At 42.7% G+C, this 24,634-nt stretch overlaps 1 protein-coding gene across 1 annotated transcript in view; it reads right to left on the bottom strand.

The window, feature by feature from the left end:
* Window positions 1-1,001: 1,001 nt before the first annotated feature.
* The window catches only part of NXPH2 (neurexophilin 2), a 105,487-nt gene continuing 81,854 nt past the window's right edge, over window positions 1,002-24,634 (bottom strand). Inside the window, exon 3 of the mRNA XM_072122238.1 lies at window positions 1,002-3,568. Coding sequence (XP_071978339.1) covers window positions 2,828-3,568 — 741 coding nt within the window. The 3' untranslated portion in view covers window positions 1,002-2,827. The remainder of the gene's footprint in view (window positions 3,569-24,634) is intronic.

Raw genomic sequence — 24,634 nt, 5'->3', positions numbered from 1 at the left:
GGAGGGTGCTGCAGAGGAGTCTATCTCTGCAACTCAAGTTGTATCAAAGAGATGCGTAGAACGGGGTACAGTATCACAGACTGGGGAGAAGGATCTGATAGGGAACATCCTCTGCGATCTATTCTTTGCAGAATAGTTTTGCATCCAAAGCGCTGCACAGACACAAGGTTCCCCTTCTAGATACAGAGAGAGCCGCATCACTTAACTACTACAATAGCTTCCTCCAAAATGAGCAGCTTCATTTAAGGGCTCCGGCTGTATCAGGCTAAACTGAGGAGGATGGCAAAGAAAGGGCTTGAAATAGGTTTTGAAAGTAGTAGGCAAAGTTTTTCTACATGACAAAAACTATTGATTTGTGAAAATAAAATGATGTAGGGGCCCTTTAAGTCTTGTAAAAAGGGAAACACAAGTATATAGTATATGTAGATGTGTCCTCACACTGCTGTGCTCTTAGAACTGTGCTTTCCCTTCTGCTTCTAGTAAAAGCTGTCACTCGCGGGAAGACTAAAGTTGTGAATAAGTTCTGTGCTTAGCGCCAAGAAAAAAGCGCTGTGTTACTACTACTAACAGCACATACAATGGTGTGGTCTTCTGGGATGCTACCTAACATTGTTTGCAGCTTTGCATTGTCACAACTGCTGACAGATTCCCTTGTGAATAGACTTTAACAGCACACCGTGTGGCAGGACTGGATATTGCAAGTAATATCCCCATGTGGCAGGACTGAGTATTGCAAGTAATATCCCCATGTGGCTGGACTGGGTATTGCAAGTAATATCCCCATGTGGCAGGACTGGGTATTGCAAGTAATATCCCCATGTGGCTGGACTGGGTATTGCAGTTAAAAAATGACCATTTGTAATATAAAATATGCGGCATATCACAATTGTCATTGACAATATAACAAATTCACACCACAACATTCATAGATTCACATCAAGACAGTTCTGTAGACACATCATCGCCCCCCCCCCCCCCAAAAAAAAAATCCATGTCTGATTATATATTAGGTTCAAATTTAATGAATAAAATCATATATAAAGTTTTGTAGGTCGGACGCTCCCAGGGTGCACTGCAAAATTCAATACTGAACTTGAGCTGAGTTAATCATTGATTGGCTGCTATAGATCCATGCATAATGATCATTGGTTAATCTGTTCTAGTTCTACCCCAGAAACACAAAAAATATATCAAATTAACAAAAATAAGTTAAACAAACATAATAATAATTTTCAAACATGAGCTGTTTTATATTGTACACAGGGAAATTGATCAGGACATTGAAGGGTTCATCATCAAGTTATCAACAGTGTCAATCAGCTGCCGTAAAGCCACACAAAACTTAAAGTCTATGTTGTCTTCATTGGTGGAGAAGTTGTATGTAACCTATTGTCCCATGTAACAGGCCACTACAGGGTGGTGGGAGGTCCAGAGAAATCCAATCTCCCATTACTGATACCCCATCAGAGTATTCGAGATATACGAAGGTCCAGCTGAAGCCACCTCCAAATACATGTATATACTATATGCAGGGTCAGACTGGCCAATAGTTTCAGAAGTATATATACTATATATTGGCCCACCAGAGTTCTAGAGGATCCTTTGGAAGACCTAGCTCTAAGACAGTAATAGGCCACAAAGCTCCATCGAAGATGGCTCCAGATACACGCTCACATATACCTTAGGATCCATCCACTGAGACTTCCAGATACATGTATATACTATATGTAGGGTAAGACTGGCCCATGAGAGTTCTAGAGGATCCTTCGATTGACCAGACTCTAAAACAGTAATGGCCCACAAAGCCCCATCCAAGGACACCTCCAAAGTGGGGCCAAAGTGTCCAGCAGTAGACACCTCCGGATACATGTATATTCTATATATAGGGTTGGACTGGCCCACCAGAGTTCTAGAGGATCCTTCGGTTGACCGAGCTCTAAAACAGTAATAGGCCACAAAGCTCCATCCAAAGAGGCCTCCAGATACACATTCATACTGTATGCAAGTTTGGGCTGACCCACTGTAGTTCCAGATAAACCACCTGTGGGCTAAGACTCTAACATAGGGTCCTAAAAGTTCCAGCTACTGACACTTCCAGATACATGTATATACTATATGTAGGGTTTGACTGTTCCACCAGTGTTCTAGAACATCTTTTGTTGGATTTAGGTCTAAAACAGTAATGGGCCACAAGGTACCAGAGGATCCAATGGTGGGCCAAGGCTCTAGTCAAAGGTCTACTTGAAGACACCTCCAGACACATGTACATTCTATTTGCAGGACTGGACTAGTCCACCAGAGAACCTGAGGATCCTTCAGTGGGCCCAGACCCTTACACAGTAATGTGCCAATAGGTCCAACTGCAGACAACTCATACAGAGGTTACTAGGGTCAACTCGGAGGTTACTAGGGTCTGTTTTCTTATAGATCATGGATGGTAGAACCTAATAATCATATTCAATCTTGGGCACAAGACCCCAGTCCAACACTGACTATATGTGACCGATATTGGCATCTCATCTTCTGCAACTGCAGACTTTAAGTTGAGTGTTCCTTTAAGGGTACCACTACACAAGACATCCCTAGGTCACACGTATATCATACAGAATCCTCAGGAGTCACGGGCTCCCGCCCCCGGATTTCCTTCCTATGTTTTTAATAAAGAATTACAGAAACAATTTGACATTATTAAACCGAAATATATTATGCGAGTCTAAACACTGTTACGATAATTTTTTTTTTTTGTCCACCAGAAACATTGTATCTCCATCATACGAGCTTCCCTGACCGTCATTCATGGGGCACCTCACCAGGTGGACGGAGGTCCTCACCCGGAGGACAAATATGGCGTCTCGCTGTGGTAATTATAATCAGGGCAGACTTTTTGCACCAGTTTATAGTCTATGCTGAAAAAAGCGATGTATATGCAAATGACCTTGAAGGGCTTCGAGCACAACCAGGAGACGTGACTCTGGGTCTGTTCTTGGTAACAGATCTTGGAGGGGTCAAAGTTGCACAAAGCAGTTTTCTTTGCCCGATCCGTTTTCTCGTACTCAATCCTACAGTTAAAGGACTTGGAATCCTTGTTCTCCTGAGTCGACTGAGCGGAGGGTTCGAACTCCACCACCTTGGAAGGAGGAACGAGACTCACCGAAACGTTCCCGAGCCCCGTTGAGTTATGGCGGAAGTAAACACTGAACGTTCCGTTTCCATGATCCACAATTTTCCCGGTGATGAGAAGGTTCAGCTTGACAGTTTTAATATTTGAGTGAAAATCCCCCCAGCCGAACATCTTTTTGAATTTGCCCGTTTTTACTATGGGCCGACGTTTAGTTCGTACCAGGGACTCTTGGGTGTGGGTGACATTGGACAGCCAGTTCCAAAAGTGCTCTGTGGTGTCGAAGTAAGAGAGCTGAGCTTGTCTTTGAAGAGCCGACTGCTTCACGAAGAGGCGGAGGGGGCTGTTGAGTCGCGAGTGGTCGACGTTGCTCACCAAGTTTTCCGAAGTCTCTTTGTCGTCCCACTTTAAAGAGGTTGTGGTTCGGGATATTTCTTTATCACACAAGATCTGGGAAAAAAGAAAAAAAAATTAGTTTATAACCGGAATATGACAATATACATCATGCATAACTTATACCAGCTGCATATATTTAATTATATATAGGCCATACCCATGTTATACCGGCTGTACATATATCATTATATACAGGAGATCCCCAGGTTATACCGGCTGTACATATATCATTATATACAGGAGATCCCCAGGTTATACCGGCTGTACATATATCCTTATATACAGGAGATCCCCAGGTTATACCAGCTGTACATATATCCTTATATACAGGAGATCCCCAAGTTATACCAGCTGTACATATATCATTATATACAGGAGATCCCCAGGTTATACCGGCTGTACATATAACATTATATACAGGAGATCCCCAGGTTATACCGGCTGTACATATATTATTATATACAGGAGATCCCCAGGATATACCGGCTGTACATATATCATTATATACAGGAGATCCCCAGGTTATACCGGCTGTACATATATCATTATATACAGGAGATCCCCAGGTTATACCGGCTGTACATATATCATTATATACAGGAGATCCCCAGGTTATACCGGCTGTACATATATCATTATATACAGGAGATCCCCAGGTTATACCAGCTGTACATATATCATTATATACAGGAGATCCCCAGGTTATACCGGCTGTACATATATCATTATATACAGGAGATCCCCAGGTTATACCGGCTGTACATATATCATTATATACAGGAGATCCCCAGGTTATACCAGCTGTACATATATCATTATATACAGGAGATCTCCCGGTTATACCAGCTGTATATATATCATTATATACAGGAGATCCCCAGGTTATACCGGCTGTACATATATCATTATATACAGGAGATCCCCAGGTTATACCGGCTGTACATATATCATTATATACAGGAGATCCCCAGGTTATACCAGCTGTACATATATCATTATATACAGGAGATCCCCAGGTTATACCGGCTGTACATATATCATTATATACAGGAGATCCCCAAGTTATACCGGCTGTACATATATCACTATATACAGGAGATCCCCAGGTTATACCGGCTGTACATATATCATTATATACAGGAGATCCCCAGGTTATACCGGCTGTACATATATCATTATATACAGGAGATCCCCAGGTTATACCGGCTGTACATATATCATTATATACAGGAGATCCCCAGGTTATACCGGCTGTACATATATCACTATATACAGGAGATCCCCAGGTTATACCAGCTGTACATATATCATTATATACAGGAGATCCCCAGGTTATACCGGCTGTACATATATCATTATATACAGGAGATCCCCAGGTTATACCGGCTGTACATATATCATTATATACAGGAGATCTCCCGGTTATACCAGCTGTAAATATATCATTATATACAGGAGATCTCCCGGTTATACCAGCTGTAAATATATCATTATATACAGGAGATCTCCCGGTTATACCAGCTGTAAATATATCATTATATACAGGAGATCTCCCGGTTATACCAGCTGTAAATATATCATTATATACAGGAGATCCCCAGGTTATACCGGCTGTACATATATCATTATATACAGGAGATCCCCAGGTTATACCAGCTGTAAATATATCATTATATACAGGAGATCCCCAGGTTATACCGGCTGTACATATATCATTATATACAGAAGATCCCTAGGTTATACCGGCTGTACATATATCATTATATACAGGAGATCCCCAGGTTATACCGGCTGTACATATATCATTATATACAGGAGATCTCCCGGTTATACCAGCTGTATATATATCATTATATACAGGAGATCCCCAGGTTATACCGGCTGTACATATATCATTATATACAGGAGATCCCCAGGTTATACCGGCTGTACATATATCATTATATACAGGAGATCCCCAGGTTATACCGGCTGTACATATATCATTATATACAGGAGATCCCCAGGTCATACCGGCTGTACATATATCATTATATACAGGAGATCCCCAGGTTATACCAGCTGTACATATATCATTATATACAGGAGATCCCCAGGTTATACCGGCTGTACATATATCATTATATACAGGAGATCCCCAGGTTATACCGGCTGTACATATATCATTATATACAGGAGATCCCCAGGTTATACCGGCTGTACATATATCATTATATACAGGAGATCCCCAGGTCATACCGGCTGTACATATATCATTATATACAGGAGATCCCCAGGTTATACCAGCTGTACATATATCATTATATACAGGAGATCCCCAGGTTATACCGGCTGTACATATATCATTATATACAGGAGATCCCCAGGTTATACCAGCTGTACATATATCATTATATACAGGAGATCCCCAGGTTATACCGGCTGTACATATATCATTATATACAGGAGATCCCCAGGTTATACCAGCTGTACATATATTATTATATACAGGAGATCCCCAGGATATACCGGCTGTACATATATCATTATATACAGGAGATCCCCAGGTTATACCGGCTGTACATATATCATTATATACAGGAGATCCCCAGGTTATACCGGCTGTACATATATCATTATATACAGGAGATCCCCAGGTTATACCGGCTGTACATATATCATTATATACAGGAGATCCCCAGGTTATACCGGCTGTACATATATCATTATATACAGGAGATCCCCAGGTTATACCAGCTGTACATATATCATTATATACAGGAGATCTCCCGGTTATACCAGCTGTATATATATCATTATATACAGGAGATCCCCAGGTTATACCGGCTGTACATATATCATTATATACAGGAGATCCCCAGGTTATACCGGCTGTACATATATCATTATATACAGGAGATCCCCAGGTTATACCAGCTGTACATATATCATTATATACAGGAGATCCCCAAGTTATACCGGCTGTACATATATCACTATATACAGGAGATCCCCAGGTTATACCGGCTGTACATATATCATTATATACAGGAGATCCCCAGGTTATACCGGCTGTACATATATCATTATATACAGGAGATCCCCAGGTTATACCGGCTGTACATATATCATTATATACAGGAGATCCCCAGGTTATACCGGCTGTACATATATCATTATATACAGGAGATCCCCAGGTTATACCAGCTGTACATATATCATTATATACAGGAGATCCCAAGGTTATACCGGCTGTACATATATCATTATATACAGGAGATCCCCAGGTTATACCGGCTGTACATATATCATTATATACAGGAGATCTCCCGGTTATACCAGCTGTAAATATATCATTATATACAGGAGATCTCCCGGTTATACCAGCTGTAAATATATCATTATATACAGGAGATCTCCCAGTTATACCAGCTGTAAATATATCATTATATACAGGAGATCCCCAGGTTATACCGGCTGTACATATATCATTATATACAGGAGATCTCCCGGTTATACCAGCTGTAAATATATCATTATATACAAGAGATCCCCAGGTTATACCGGCTGTACATATATCATTATATACAGAAGATCCCTAGGTTATACCGGCTGTACATATATCATTATATACAGGAGATCCCCAGGTTATACCGGCTATACATATATCATTATATACAGGAGATCTCCCGGTTATACCAGCTGTATATATATCATTATATACAGGAGATCCCCAGGTTATACCGGCTGTACATATATCATTATATACAGGAGATCCCCAGGTTATACCGGCTGTACATATATCATTATATACAGGAGATCCCCAGGTTATACCGGCTGTACATATATCATTATATACAGGAGATCCCCAGGTCATACCGGCTGTACATATATCATTATATACAGGAGATCCCCAGGTTATACCAGCTGTACATATATCATTATATACAGGAGATCCCCAGGTTATACCGGCTGTACATATATCATTATATACAGGAGATCCCCAGGTTATACCAGCTGTACATATATCATTATATACAGGAGATCCCCAGGTTATACCGGCTGTACATATATCATTATATACAGGAGATCCCCAGGTTATAGCGGCTGTACATATATCATTATATACAGGAGATCCCCAGGTTATACCGGCTGTACATATATCATTATATACAGGAGATCCCCAGGTTATAGCGGCTGTACATATATCATTATATACAGGAGATCCCCAGGTTATACCGGCTGTATATATATCATTATATACAGGAGATCCCCAGGTTATAGCGGCTGTACATATATCATTATATACAGGAGATCCCCAGGTTATACCGGCTGTACATATATCATTCTATACAGGAGATCCCCAGGTTATACCGGCTGTATATATATCATTATATACAGGAGATCCCCAGGTTATAGCGGCTGTACATATATCATTATATACAGGAGATCCCCAGGTTATACCGGCTGTACATATATCATTATATAGAGGAGATCCCCAGGTTATAGCGGCTGTACATATATCACTATATACAGGAGATCCCCAGGTTATACCGGCTGTATATATATCATTATATACAGGAGATCCCCAGGTTATAGCGGCTGTACATATATCATTATATACAGGAGATCCCCAGGTTATACCGGCTGTATATATATCATTATATACAGGAGATCCCCAGGTTATAGCGGCTGTACATATATCATTATATACAGGAGATCCCCAGGTTATACCAGCTGTACATATATCATTATATACAGGAGATCCCCAGGTTATACCGGCTGTACATATATCATTATATACAGGAGATCCCCAGGTTATAGCGGCTCTACATATATCATTATATACAGGAGATCCCCAGGTTATACCGGCTGTACATATATCATTATATACAGGAGATCCCCAGGTTATACCAGCTGTACATATATCATTATATACAGGAGATCCCCAGGTTATAGCGGCTGTACATATATCATTATATACAGGAGATCCCCAGGTTATACCGGCTGTATATATATCATTATATACAGGAGATCCCCAGGTTATAGCGGCTGTACATATATCATTATATACAGGAGATCCCCAGGTTATACCGGCTGTACATATATCATTATATACAGGAGATCCCCAGGTTATACCGGCTGTATATATATCATTATATACAGGAGATCCCCAGGTTATAGCGGCTGTACATATATCATTATATACAGGAGATCCCCAGGTTATACCGGCTGTACATATATCATTATATACAGGAGATCCCCAGGTTATAGCGGCTGTACATATATCACTATATACAGGAGATCCCCAGGTTATACCGGCTGTATATATATCATTATATACAGGAGATCCCCAGGTTATAGCGGCTGTACATATATCATTATATACAGGAGATCCCCAGGTTATACCGGCTGTATATATATCATTATATACAGGAGATCCCCAGGTTATAGCGGCTGTACATATATCATTATATACAGGAGATCCCCAGGTTATACCGGCTGTACATATATCATTATATACAGGAGATCCCCAGGTTATACCGGCTGTACATATATCATTATATACAGGAGATCCCCAGGTTATACCGGCTGTACATATATCATTATATGCAGGAGATCCCCAGGTTATACCGGCTGTACATATATCATTATATACAGGAGATCCCCAGGTTATGCCGGCTGTACATATATCATTATATACAGGAGATCCCCAGGTTATACCGGCTGTACATATATCATTATATACAGGAGATCCCCAGGTTATACCAGCTGTACATATATCATTATATACAGGAGATCCCCAGGTTATAGCGGCTGTACATATATCATTATATACAGGAGATCCCCAGGTTATACCGGCTGTACATATATCATTATATACAGGAGATCCCCAGGTTATAGCGGCTGTACATATATCATTATATACAGGAGATCCCCAGGTTATACCAGCTGTACATATATCATTATATACAGGAGATCCCCAGGTTATACCAGCTGTACATATATCATTATATACAGGAGATCCCCAGGTTATACCAGCTGTACATATATCACTATATACAGGAGATCCCCAGGTTATACCGGCTGTACATATATCACTATATACAGGAGATCCCCAGGTTATACCAGCTGTACATATATCATTATATACAGGAGATCCCCAGGTTATACCGGCTGTACATATATCATTATATACAGGAGATCCCCAGGTTATACCGGCTGTACATATATCATTATATACAGGAGATCCCCAGGTTATACCGGCTGTACATATATCATTATATACAGGAGATCCCCAGGTTATACCGGCTGTACATATATCATTATATACAGGAGATCCCCAGGTTATACCAGCTGTACATATATCATTATATACAGGAGATCCCCAGGTTATACCGGCTGTACATATATCATTATATACAGGAGATCCCCAGGTTATACCGGCTGTACATATATCATTATATACAGGAGATCCCCAGGTTATACCGGCTGTACATATATCATTATATACAGGAGATCCCCAGGTTATACCGGCTGTACATATATCATTATATACAGGAGATCTCCAGGTTATACCAGCTGTACATATATCATTATATACAGGAGATCCCCAGGTTATACCGGCTGTACATATATCATTATATACAGGAGATCCCCAGGTTATACCAGCTGTACATATATCACTATATTCAGGAGATCCCCAGGTTATACCGGCTGTACATATATCATTATATACAGGGGATCCCCAGGTTATACCAGCTGTACATATATCATTATATACAGGAGATCCCCAGGTTATACCGGCTGTACATATATCATTATATACAGGAGACCCCCAGGTTATACCGGCTGTACATATATCATTATATACAGGAGATCCCCAGGTTATACCGGCTGTACATATATCATTATATACAGGAGATCCCCAGGTTATAGCGGCTGTACATATATCATTATATACAGGAGATCCCCAGGTTATACCAGCTGTACATATATCATTATATACAGGAGATCCCCAGGTTATACCGGCTGTACATATATCATTATATACAGGAGATCCCCAGGTTATAGCGGCTGTACATATATCATTATATACAGGAGATCCCCAGGTTATACCAGCTGTACATATATCATTATATACAGGAGATCCCCAGGTTATAGCGGCTGTACATATATCATTATATACAGGAGATCCCCAGGTTATACCAGCTGTACATATATCATTATATACAGGAGATCCCCAGGTTATACCGGCTGTACATATATCATTATATACAGGAGATCCCCAGGTTATACCGGCTGTACATATATCATTATATACAGGAGATCCCCAGGTTATACCGGCTGTACATATATCATTATATACAGGAGATCTCCAGGTTATAGCGGCTGTACATATATCATTATATACAGGAGATCCCCAGGTTATAGCGGCTGTATATATATCATTATATACAGGAGATCCCCAGGTTATACCGGCTGTACATATATCATTATATACAGGAGATCCCCAGGTTATAGCGGCTGTACATATATCATTATATACAGGAGATCCCCAGGTTATAGCGGCTGTACATATATCATTATATACAGGAGATCCCCAGGTTATACCGGCTGTACATATATCATTATATACAGGAGATCCCCAGGTTATACCGGCTGTACATATATCATTATATACAGGAGATCCCCAGGTTATACCGGCTGTACATATATCATTATATACAGGAGATCCCCAGGTTATACCGGCTGTACATATATCATTATATACAGGAGATCCCCAGGTTATAGCGGCTGTACATATATCATTATATACAGGAGATCCCCAGGTTATACCGGCTGTACATATATCATTATATACAGGAGATCCCCAGGTTATAGCGGCTGTACATATATCATTATATACAGGAGATCCCCAGGTTATACCAGCTGTACATATATCATTATATACAGGAGATCCCCAGGTTATAGCGGCTGTACATATATCATTATATACAGGAGATCCCAAGGTTATACCGGCTGTACATATATCATTATATACAGGAGATCCCCAGGTTATACCGGCTGTACATATATCACTATATACAGGAGATCCCAAGGTTATACCGGCTGTACATATATCATTATATACAGGAGATCCCCAGGTTATACCGGCTGTACATATATCATTATATACAGGAGATCCCTAGGTTATACCGGCTGTACATATATCATTATATACAGGAGATCCCCAGGTTATACCGGCTGTACATATATCATTATATACAGGAGATCCCCAGGTTATAGCGGCTGTACATATATCATTATATACAGGAGATCCCCAGGTTATAGCGGCTGTACATATATCATTATATACAGGAGATCCCCAGGTTATACCGGCTGTATATATATCATTATATACAGGAGATCCCCAGGTTATACCGGCTGTACATATATCATTATATACAGGAGATCCCCAGGTTATACCGGCTGTACATATATCATTATATACAGGAGATCCCCATGTTATAGCGGCTGTACCTCTTTCCCCTCCCCCATCCTTTCCTATTTGTATAAGTTATTCAGGGCCAAACTACAGAGAATGAAGAAAAACTGCACCTTCAAAAGAAAAATCGTGGCACTTAATCTGTCGGAGCGGCGGATCTCAGAGCATTTATCAGAACTTGAGTAATTTGTGTCTTGGCTCGGCTTATGAATTTCACCGAGCGTCTGCAGCGGCCGATCCCCGATATGATTGTCGCCTGGATGTGCCGTCCGGCAAGATTAATAACATGAATTTGTTTTACATCAATTAGAGGAGGGCAGTGACGTCCCTGTGCGGCGGCGGCAGACGGCTCCAACAATACCCATCAGCCCCGGCCCCGGACGCTGACGGCCACAGAATGGAACTTTTCATTTTTCCCTCTATACTTATGTCTCTATTGATTTTTAATTTTCTGACTGATGGACGGGTAGAAAAAAAAGATCATTATGTGATGTATTGTGCCGGACCGTAAAAACACGTCTCGGCTCCTTTCATCATTGTCCTGGATGCGTTTGGCAAGATTAGGGAAAAAAAAAAACAATTTTACTTTATGTTAAAAGGTAGGAAAAAAAAAATGACAGTTTTTACGGTAGGGGGCGCCACTGGCACCTGGAGATCCAACTCTAATGGTAACAGTGTAACAGCATCACAAATATCCCTGGAGGGGGCGCCACTGGATGTATAAAGCTAAATACTAAAACCCTAAATTTGACGTCTTTGATACTCTTTCCAAAAACATGCAAAACCATTAGGAATTAGAGCCACATAACCAGTTTGTCGGAACCTTCTGAATGGATTCTGGTTGTAGAGTTTTGAGCGTGTTCTCACCCAGGTCTCTGCACACTTTATTCCTTAGGCTGAGCTGGGTGTGTTTTGTGGAAAGCTGGGTGGTTTGATCTTGGTTCTGCACTGGGGGTTTTCAGGCGTGGATGGATTAATGGACGCACAAGCCAACTGACTGCATCCAATATCCAATGCTCACTTCACTCAGGGCTGGTTATACTTTCTCCTGTCACTTGTTGTCTTACCTTCTGTTTGTGTTTTTCTGGTGTTGTATCCTGAAACTTGTACCTGAACCTTGAACCTCTCTTAGCCTAAATATTACCAGACCTGGAACCCTGAACCCGCACCTGATCCAGAACCCCAAATCAGTACCTGAACCTGTGTCCTGGCTGTTCTGGAGCCCTGATCCTCAGCCTGATCTGGAAACCAAACCTGTACATAATCCTGTATCCTGGCTGTTCTGAAGCCCAGAATCCAAGCTTGTTCCGGAATCCGAACCTGTACCTGATCCTACATCCAGTCTTGTCTGGCACCCTACTCTAGGCTGTATCCCGATTTTAAAACTCTAACCTGTAACGGAGCCTGTAACCCGATCCTGATTCTCTTGGGTCTCTCATTGTCTGTCTCTCTGTTCATTCATTTCTGCTCTAAGTACATAATGCGAGTAGGGATAGTCTTCAGGTAGTCCCTTCCAATCAGAGTTTGCAAGGATATTAGGTAGGGAATTGGGGTTGTGGGTGACTCTGCCTTGACACTGTTACTATTGAAGGGGGCACCACCTGGGTACCCAATTCTTTCTTGATTTGGCACCTATGATCGGACTCCTGCACAATTATGTCAGGGTAAATATTACAGGGATGTAGTAACTACAAATGAGGGATTAAGGCGACTACACCCAATGTGCGCCCGCCAACACCTGCGATCTGACTTAGGAACAAAAAAATGAGGGCTTTTTTGTTATCACTGGTATAGTTGACAAGTGCTGGTGTCAGGAGCAAAATTGGGACTGGTGGAGGTCAGTAAGTGAAGATCAGGACTAGCCTGGGTCATCACTGAACACTAGCAAGCCAGGAAACGTAAAGGGAACCTGTCAGCTCCAAATGGGAGACTACACCACCCACAAATCGCCCTGTATGTTCTCTCTATAAAAAACATTTTTGTATAGATGCTTCTTTCTCCCGGCGCATGCGCGTTGTGGCTTTCGCAATGAATCCAGAGTATTATCCCGGCTATACCTGCCACAACACAAGAGGAGGCGCCGATGGATCTTAAAATGTGAGTACAATGTGATCCAACAGACTCACATGTAAGTGAATTTGAAATTTGTTTGTGCAATATTTTAAAAAATGTGCCGATATACACCCCTCATACAAATTGATTTGGGACCCTAAACCACAGGTCCATCAGAACCTGTAGTAGTAGTCTTTAAAGGACATTGACAGATTACTGATAGTAGATGTGTCCAAATAAGAAGAAGAGGAACATTGCTCTTTTATTCTAATTTTATAGGCTATAGAGTTAGAGTTTTAAGAGTTATAAATGTTATGCAAATTACCCTCGGGGGCTCAGGCTACTGCACCCAAGCCTCGTATTCATGCCTCCCCGCTCAGTGCCGCCTGGTCCCTCTCCCCCACAGCACATACATGGGTGGGACCGCTAGCTATATGGGGGGAACATAAATTAAAAGATGAGGCCCCCTGAGGCGCTCGGGTGATGTAGCCTGAGCACCTGAGGGTAGTTTGCATAACTTATGGCATATGGAGTTGTAATAAAAGAACAATGTTCCTCATGAACTTCTTATTCGGACACATCTTCCATTAGTAAACCTTTAACGCTCAGGAACCTTCCCTTTTATTAGCGAGGGTCTGGTGGGATTGGCTGGGGAGGATTAATAGAAGAGCACCCTGGCCCTTTAAGAGTCACAAAATTCTTGAGCTTGCGCCCTAGACACCTAAATACAAGGAGGAAAAGGGAGTAGGAATCCCGCACCTCTGGAGGTGGGTAGCAGTGCGCTAATAAAAGAGAAGGTGACTGAGAACATTAGAATAAAACTTACTGCACTTACAGGAAGTGAGGTATCGGCAGCCAATCAGCAGCCGCTGCCCTGTCACTTCCCCTTCCTGTGTCGATCACTAGAGATCTGCAGTGAAGCGGTGGTCAGGCAGCAGTGATTATATCTCCTATTACAGCGCAGTGTATGATCTATATCTGCTGTTACAATCCTGGCGTAAAAAGCCATAAAAACATAAAAAGCACAAACTGGTTAAAAACCGTTTAGAACAATGGTTTCCTGCCGCCTGCTCCGGAGTCAGCCTCATTTCCTCGCCGCAGAGTGCGGGAAGCTTGGGGAATACTTGATATTCAGAAAGTTAAGCGATTCCAGGCTTCCCGCGGTACATCGCAGGGATATGGATGCATTGTGGTCGTAATTTTCTAAATGTGATCCTTAATGAGCAGATTCGGTGCCAGGAATGGAAGCAATCAGCAAGTTTCGCTGTTATGAAGGGAGAACAGTTGGTTTTTAAGGGATTTCGCCTCCTAAAAAATGATATGCAAGTTCCAGAGGGACCCGTCGTTTCTTGCTTCATGTATTCATGTAGGCGGAAATTTTGTAAAAATCTGCTCTATGTGGATTGAGATATGGAGCTAAATACCAGGAATTCCCAGGTTATATAATTACGGTCCGTACCATCATAACATACTGGAAGATCCACCTATCTTTAAAAATTTTAGAAGACCCTTAATTTTTCATAATTTTATTTTTTGCCTCAGTTCTGTCTCAGTTTCACGACATCTTTTTCAGTTTCAGCTTTTCCAAATTGGCTGCGGAGCGTCTTAACATTGAATTTCACTATTCAGGAACATTGGAGCCAGCAGCTCCCCATGAGTTGTGCAGCATTGTCAGGATGCGGGATCAGTGGACCCTCTGGACCACCGCGGGAGATGGTACTAGCAAACACCTGGGTGTGGAATCTAAGTGGCACCTGGTCTTCACCAGAGCCCACCGCAAAGCAGGATGGTCTTGCTGCAGCAGGGTGCCACCACGTCATTCCCCAGGTCATTCCACTAGGCCGCGGTGGCAGCCAAGGTCGAGGTACGTTTGCAGGAGACATTCTCGTGGGAAAGTTCAGGGACAAGGTCAGGGTAAGCGACAGAGATGCAAGGTGAAGTCCAATCCTGGGTCAGTAACGGGAGGTCCAGGCAGATGGTAACGGGAACACAGGAACGGACTAGAGCACACAGGAGCACGGGAACAGGAATGCAGGAACACAGGAATATCGCAGGGAAGCTTTCACAATGACATAAGCACAAAGATCCGTCAGGGAAAGCTGGGAGACACCTGCCTTTATCTATTTCCTGAAAAGGACCAGCACCAATGAGAGGTGCGCTGTCCCTTTAACTCTTCTGAAGCCGGTGCGTGCACACCCTAGGAGACAGGACCGCGCGCATGCAACCGATGGATGGGAATCAGGAACCGGTAGAGGTAAGACACGGAAGCACCCGTGACAAGCATTATAGAACATGCTGCATAGTGGACACTTTTGCAGGACACTAGAAACTTTAGTCCTTATGGCGCAGGCACATTCCCGTTGGGACAGTTTGATCTCACAGAATCAAATGCAGAAATCATGAAGTAGTCAAGAACGATGAAGCTGGTTAAAAGTTGGGCAACATAAGTAAAGTTCAACTACTGTAGGGAGATAAACTGAAGTATAACCTTATTGCTCAGGCACCTTCCCATGGTGGAATTTGGTGACCAAATACTCTAACCATTCAGTGTTTAGTAAAGATGGAACACATTCATAGTTGGGTAACACAAGCAAAGTTCAAACAGGTTTATGGATATGTTATATTGGACTCATTCGTAGGACACTAGAGAACAAGTACCTTACTGCTCAGGCACCTTCCCATAGTGGAATTTGGTGACCAATACTCTAATCATGTAGCGGTCAGGACACATGGAACAGATCCAAAGTTGGCCAAAACAAGAAAATTCAAACAGGTTAATGTATATAAAATTGGATTTCTTCTTAGGACACTAGAGAACAAGTATCCTATTGCTCAGGCACCTTTCCATGATGTAATTTAATAATCAAATACACCAATAATGCAGCGGTCAAGGCAGATGGAACATATTCAAAGCTTGGTAACACAAGCAAAGTTCATATATTTAAATGGATATATCATAGTGGACTCCTTTGTATGACACTAGAGAACAAGTATCTTTATGCTCAGGCACCTTCCCATGGTGGAATTTGGTCACCAATACTCTAATTATACAGTGTTCATGACAGATGGAACAGATTCAAAGTTGGGTCACACAAGCAAAGTTCAACAGGTTTATGGATATATTATATTGGACTCATTCGTAGCAGACTAGTACCTCATTGCTCAGGCACCTTCCCATGATGTAATTTGATGACCAAATATACTAATCATGTCACAGTCAGGGCAGATGGAACACATTCAGAGCTTGGTAACACAAGCAAAGTTCAAATATATTAATGCTTATATTATTGTAGACTCCTTTGTATGACACTAGAGAACAAGTATCTTTATGCTCAGGCACCTTCCCATGGTGGAATTTGGTCACCAATACTCTAATTATACAGTGTTCATGACAGATGGAACAGATTCAAAGTTGGGTCACACAAGCAAAGTTCAACAGGTTTATGGATATATTATATTGGATTCATTCGTAGCAGACTAGTACCTCATTGCTCAGGCACCTTCCCATGATGTAATTTGATGACCAAATACACTAATCATGCCACAGTCAGGGCAGATGGGACACATTCAAAGCTTGGTAACACAAGCAAAGTTCAAATATATTAATGCTTATATTATTGTAGACTCCTTCGTGGGACACTAGAGAACAAGTATCTTATTGCTCAGGCACTTTACTATGTTGGAACTTGATTCCACGGGGATAAATGTGGTGATCAGGCAGCGGTCATGACAGGTGGAATGGGTTCAAAGTCCGGTAACACAAGCAAAGGGTCAACTGGAGTAATGAACACTGATGCAACTTCCTAAAGATCAGGTACTTTAATGCTCAGGCACTTTCCAATGGTGGAATTTGATCCCACAGAGGAAGAGTGGTAATCAGGCATCGGTCAGGGCAGGTGGCAGAGGGTAAAACAAGCCATGGGGTAAATAGACAAACTTAAGTGCACACCTTGGCAACTCCCTAAAGATTAGTTTCATAGTTTATACGGTTGATAAAAGACAATTGTCCATCAAGTTCAACCAAGGAAGGGAAGGGATCGGATGAGGAAGGGATTTAGGGGAAACAATTCTATATAACATAACCATCAATGTTATTTAGGTTTAAAAAGGCATCTAGACCCTTCTTGAAGCTCTCTGCTGTCCCTGCTGTGTCCAGCGCCTGAGCTCTCTGCTGTCTCTGCTGTGACCAGCGCCTGAGCTCTCTGCTGTCCCTGCTTTGACCAGGGCCTGAGCTCGGCTATTCCACAGATTGACAGTTCTCATAGTAAAAAAGCCCTGTCGCCTCCGGTGATGAAATCTTGTTTTCTCCAGACAGAGACAGTGCCCCCTTGTCTTACATTAATACTCAGGCACCTTCCCACAAGAAAGGTGCCTTAGCTAATCCATGCAGCACATGATAATACATGATAGGAGGGGGTGAAGTGCTGATCCTCATATCACACCCCTGCATATTACCCCCATCAAGGAGGAAGGGTGGAGTGGAAAGGGTAATTTTCAGATTAGCACAAAGTATTTCCTCCACTTCCTTTGCATAGTACAATGTAAAACACAAACGCGCCCGCTGTACAATCCGATCAGATTTACCGTTATTGGCACCTCCACCGCCACAATCAGTTTATCTTTAGCTTTTACGAGCGCCTGATCGCATTACTTCACCGATTCTGTCATTCGCAGTCGATATATTTCGGATGACACGGCGCTGCAGCCTATAAGTGATGGAGCCCGGCAGCCGTTACATTTAGAGCTTGTAAATTAATCTACAATGAGACTTCCATCTCTGGACTTATTTAATAGTATTACTTGTCTTGCTGACAGAAGTGAATCACAGGATCTGCTGACGGTAGAATAGATTGGCGCTAATGATTAGTGATAGCGTCTGCCCAGGAGTCATCTCTTTCCTGACCCTGCAGGGAAACTCAAATCAATACAATTTTACAATGACATGGAAGCGATGAAAGATGAGGGAGTCCGAGCATCTATCATTGTGGGAGCGCGGAGGAATCGCTCTTCTACTCAAACTTTCTGGTTAACACAAAAACCACCAGCAAACCATCAGCAGATCCTTTCCCAGCCGAGGTTTCCACCACTAATCCACTATTTACTATATGGTTACTTTATATAATTAAACTTTGATATCAATTAGTATTTGTTACTTATGTTTAAAGCGAACCTGTCACCAGGAATGTCATTTTTAGCTGGTGACAGGTTCCAATAGCTGTGCTGATTTTAAAAATGCTTCTTTCAGCGTTTTGAATACTACATTATAAAATGTTATTTCACATTACTTGGCTCCCTGCCAGCTGCATGGAGTGAGTCCCAGGGGGAGGGGGCAGCTGCAGCCTCCCCTCTTCTTGTCATGTGCATTGAGCAGGCGGAGAGAGGGGATGGTGTGGAGTAGAGAAGGAATGCATGAGGAGAATGAGACACAACACAGGCTGTTGCAGCCGCTATACCTATTCCCAGGACTCAACACATGCTGCTGGCAGGGAGCCAGGTAATGTGAAATAATGTTTTATATTGTATTGGCAGTATTCCAAATTCTGGAAGTAGTTCATAAAAGCATCATAGCATAGGCTAATGGAACTTGTCTACAGCTAAAAATTACTTCCCTGCTGACAGTTTCCCTTTAAAGCAGGAGCCAGTATGGCCACCAATAAAGATTCAAAAGGGTTATAATGGAATGTGAAATTTGGCTGCTCTGCAACTGCATTAGTATAGCTGCAGATCTGCTTGTTCAGGTTCACTACTGTATTTACACACTAGGCACTTGACTTTACAAAACTCTGTATTAGGTATTGTCCCTGAAAAATGTGTAATCATACCTTTAGTGTATGTTGCTAGTAGCAGCAGAACTGTGAAATATGGATTTACATCCCTGGATTGAAGTTTCTCCAACTGCACTAGGTGCATGTCCTCACACTGCTGTCCTGTGTGCTCTCTGCAGCCAATATTAGCTATTGTCCCTTAAAATATGTGTAATCATATCTTTGTGTATGTTGTTAGTAGCAGCAGGACTGTGAAATATGGATTTATTTCCCAGGATTGTAGTTTCTCCAACTGCATTAATTGCATGTCCTCACACTGTTGTGCTCCTTGCTTTCTGCAGCCAGTGTGAGTATTGTCCCTGGAGAGGTGTGTAATCAGACCTTTGTGTATGTTGTTAGTAGCAGCAGGACTGTGAAATATGGATTTATTTCCCTGTATTGTATCTTCCCCAAATGCACTGGGAGCATGTCCTCACACTGCTGTGTTTGTAGCTCTCTGTAATGAACGTTCCACAGCATTTCCTCCTCTTTGCAGTGAGTGATTTCCGAACTATTCAGGCAGAAGCGTGCTACACGCCTCAATCTTAGGAAAAGGGTGGGGCTGTGGGAAAGCTTTAAGCACAGAGGTAAGAGCACAGCAGTGTGAGGACACACCCAAATGGAAGACACTACAATCCCGAAATATTTTATTATATATCTTTAATGCAAGATTATCATATGGATAGATAAGAACTCCGCAGTGAGACTATAAGCCACCAATGGAGAAGCTACAATCCTGGAATATAAATGAATCTTTTTCACAGTCCTGCTGCTACTAGCAACACACAGATGATTACACCTATCTTAGGGACTTTGCCTAACATGGTCACACCCGCTGTTACATTCCGTATATGTAACTTCTGCGGACAAGTTACTGTTTATCACTTGAAACCTTTGTCATTTAAAGTTGCTTAGGGCGCAACATTGGGAACCAAATTTGCCAATATTTCCTTTGAAATAGGGCATATTCCCTGTATATGTTAATTCAGCAGTAATGGTTAATAGGTGGATTACACCCCATAAAGAAGATTGACACATTTTTACAGTGCTCCCTATAGCACCCCAGTGGCACCCCAGCTCCTAGACATGACACTCGCTGGGCTGTAGTAAATGGTTTCCTATACAATTTCTCCGGAGGGCTCATTATCTAGGTTTTACCCTGTTCCTGGACCATGATGGGAAGGAATTTTTTCCTGTTATAGAGGCTTCGGGCACCCAACATGAGGACTTCAGGCACCCAACATGAGGACTTCAGGCACCCAATATGAGGACTTCAGGCACCCAATATGAGGACTTCAGGCACCCTATATGAACACTTAGGACACCCTATATCAGGGGTGGCGAAAATATGGCACGGGTGCCAGAGGTGGCACTCAGAACCCTATATGTTGGCACTCAGGCTATCACCCCAGAACAGCGTTCACCAAACAGGACCAAATCCATCAAATCTTCCTACTGTCCCAGGCAACTTGGAGAGAAGCTACAACGAGAGTCTGAATTTGCCCTCCTTCTTTCATCTGTATTGGATGCCTCAGGCGGCCGATACAATTGAAAAACGAGAAACAACAGGTAGCATTAAGTTACTGCTTAAAATGCCACGTTGGCACTCAACGGTAAATAAGTGGATTTTGGTTGTAGTTTGGGCACTCTGTCTCTAAAAGGCTCACCATCACTGCCCTATATGAAGACTTAGGACACCTTATATGAATGCTTAGGGCACCCTATGTCTACCCTTGGTTGGTTCTACAGTATATCAGTAGTAGATGATACAATGTACAGATACACAAAGGACAAGTTTCAAGGGCAGAGTATCCAGGAATGGGTCCTTCTCCTCCTTCCAATTAATTAACTTTCCTCTGGAATTGCCCACATAAAGATGCATCCGACTCATCCGAAACTGTAACGCACTTCCAGCGACAAAAAAAAAATTGTCTCTTTTTGCTGCTATTCTCACACTCGGCAAATACGGTTATTGCGGAGAGACTCATTTTTATGCAGGAGAAGATTTTGGGAGCTTTTTGAACATATTGGGCTCGACGCACTTAAGAGCAAATAGCCTGAAATTGTGAAACTTCTGGGAATACATAAAACTTTGGAGCATCAGAGCCGCAAGTCGCGCGTGGATATAAAAGAAACTGAAAGCAAATGTCAGGAGAATTTATATTTGTCATTTGCTATTTTGAGATTTCTAAAGCAGCAGGATCTGCCGGTCCGGAGTGAATGGGTCTCCTTCAGAAAGGAACAATCAGGAAAGAGCAGCCAGACATTTAAAGGGCAGCTGCTACAGGGAAATATCCCTTTAAAGGGACCCTTTTTATCCCCCTAAAACAATAAGTTACCGGTTACACTACCGGGTGCCCTCCATTCTGCTCTGGACACTTGGCTGATTTATTCTCCTCCCCCATTGGGTGTCTACAGAAACTTTCAGGATAGCTCCTGCAGGTCACAGACACGCCCCCTCCCCCACAGGTCTGTCATTTACAAGTACCTCCCCCCGAAAATGTCAGTGGCCAATTGAAATGAGACCCAACAAAAAAAGGTTTTTAAGCAGAGAGAGACACATCAGGCATAGTGCTCATTTACTTACCCGGTCCATTTGCGATCCGGCAGCTCGTTGTCCGGCGTTGATTCGGAGCTTGACAGGGATTTACTAATTTCCACTAGGTGTCTCTGCTGCGCCGAGGTCCGCCGGAGTTAACCTTCTTCATCCCGGGGTATGTAAGTGCTATTCTTACGGAATTCCGCGTTTTTTCCAAATCCGTTGGGTTTTCTGCTGGCCACGCCCCGATTTCTCTCGTGTGCAAGCTGACGCGCATGCACCACAATCCGATCGCTTGCACCAAAAGCCCGGGGCAATTTGGCGCAAAATGGAAATATTCGGGAAACCCAACGAAAGTGCGGCATTCGGACCCTTAGTAAATGAGCCCCATTGTTTTGCTCAGACAGTAATATATATAGACGTGGAGTTCTGTATCCGGATCCGGGTGCTACTCACCACTACAAGAACTTTATGTAAACACACAGAACTGATTGTCGGATTTGCAGTTATTTCCATCTTTTACTGCTCGCTGGATGATAAGTGCAACATAAATAATAAAAGAGGTAACAACCCGTCTAGAGCAGCAGTTTAACCCCCCCCTGAGGCATCAGCAGCTGGAGAATAACAGGTGCGCAACAAAGAAACTCATGTGACCCACGCATTCACAGAGCTGGAAGGTCGGGCAGTGTTCACACATCGCCAGTGCATGGTAATGCGGAACATATCCCAGCGCTGTGCTCAGCAATTTCTGACACTCCTATGCTTTGGAATGGAGCAGACAGCTCCATCCTTAGCATAGTGGCTCATGGCAGGACATGGGGGCGGCTCCTCCGTTGAGGTGGGATAGGATCTCGCTGACCATTAGGACCTATCCCATCTATAGATCTATAGAGCATCACCATCAGATAATCATATACAAAAGTGGAGTTCCCCTTTAAATTTTACATCTTTCAATATTCTGAGGGCCACAATGTCACCTAAACCTCTCCGATCCCCCCTGTCTCCAATCCCACACCCCTCCGGCTCCCATTGTCACAAAATTGAAAGAATTTAGCGGAGAACAGTTGATTTAAGCCGTAATTTCATCCATCTCCCTGTTTATCTGGAGAGACTTGAGATTTGTCTCCTAATTGCAGTAAAGTTGGCTGCGGCTGCGGGCGCCGGAGTTCATGGCGGTTCTTTGTGCGGAGGGTTATTATTTGTAAAGTACAAGTTTTAAGGTCAGCAATAAGGAAACCTCTGGAAATAATGCATAATAATGAGCCGTTACCTGCCAGCCACATAATGATGTCTCTTCTGCCGAGTCTCCGCTCACGTCCATTAGCAGCTCGGCAGAGGGGGAATCTATTAGCGCAAATATTAAATCTGACAAAAATTGCCAAATCCAGTCATGCAGATACAATACAAATTAGCAAAGCGACGTTGATTTCCGCGTTCCGGGATATTCATAGGCTGCGCCGTGATATCTGCATTTGTTACAATGTATTAGGAAACAACAATAATGTTTGTCAAGGTGACTGAAATGCAAATGAGATGCGAGACGCTCCCGCCGCCCCCACACCAGGGCTTCTCTCTACAAAGTGACAGATCATCTCATACAACAGGGTTCAGGAAAACATGGCCAAAAAAAAAGAGAGCGCCACGCCTGCCCACAGTTTGTATGTGGTATTGCAGTTTAACTTAAATCATGACAATAATAATAGTAAGTTTTTGTATCTGGCTGCAGTTAATTCCACTGTACGTTGTTAGTAGCAGCAGGACTGTGTCCTCACACTGCTGCACTCTGTGCTATCTGCATTGAAGGAAATCTATCACTAAAGTAAAGAAAAATCAAACTACAGATTCTCACCTATCGCCCTCTTCTCCTGGATCCCAGCGCTGGTCTTCATCAATCTTGATACGCCGGGATCGTTGGGAAAAAAAGTAGCCGGTAAGACCCTGAAACCCAACCCACTGAGGGTCCAACCGTTCATTGCTGTCAGACGGAAATAATGTGGGAGCGCCCTTTACCCTGGCAATCCCCACTGACCCTGATCCTGAGTCATCCAGGTTTTCCTACAGGATGTGAGGATATTTTGGCACATTTACTTACCTGGTCCAGTCGCAATCTCACGGCGCGTTGTCTGGCGCTGATTCCGTTTCTGCCGCGATTCACTTAGATCGTGCGGCCGATATCCAGCAGGTGTCGGTGCGCTGAGGTCCGCCGGAGTTCACCTTCTTATTCCCGGTGCATGTAAGTGCTGATCTTGTGACACAAA

This window comes from Engystomops pustulosus, chromosome 8 (genome assembly GCF_040894005.1).
Source record: "Engystomops pustulosus chromosome 8, aEngPut4.maternal, whole genome shotgun sequence".
NCBI classification, from domain to species: domain Eukaryota; kingdom Metazoa; phylum Chordata; class Amphibia; order Anura; family Leptodactylidae; genus Engystomops; species Engystomops pustulosus.
This window is presented reverse-complemented; position numbering and strand designations above follow the sequence as displayed.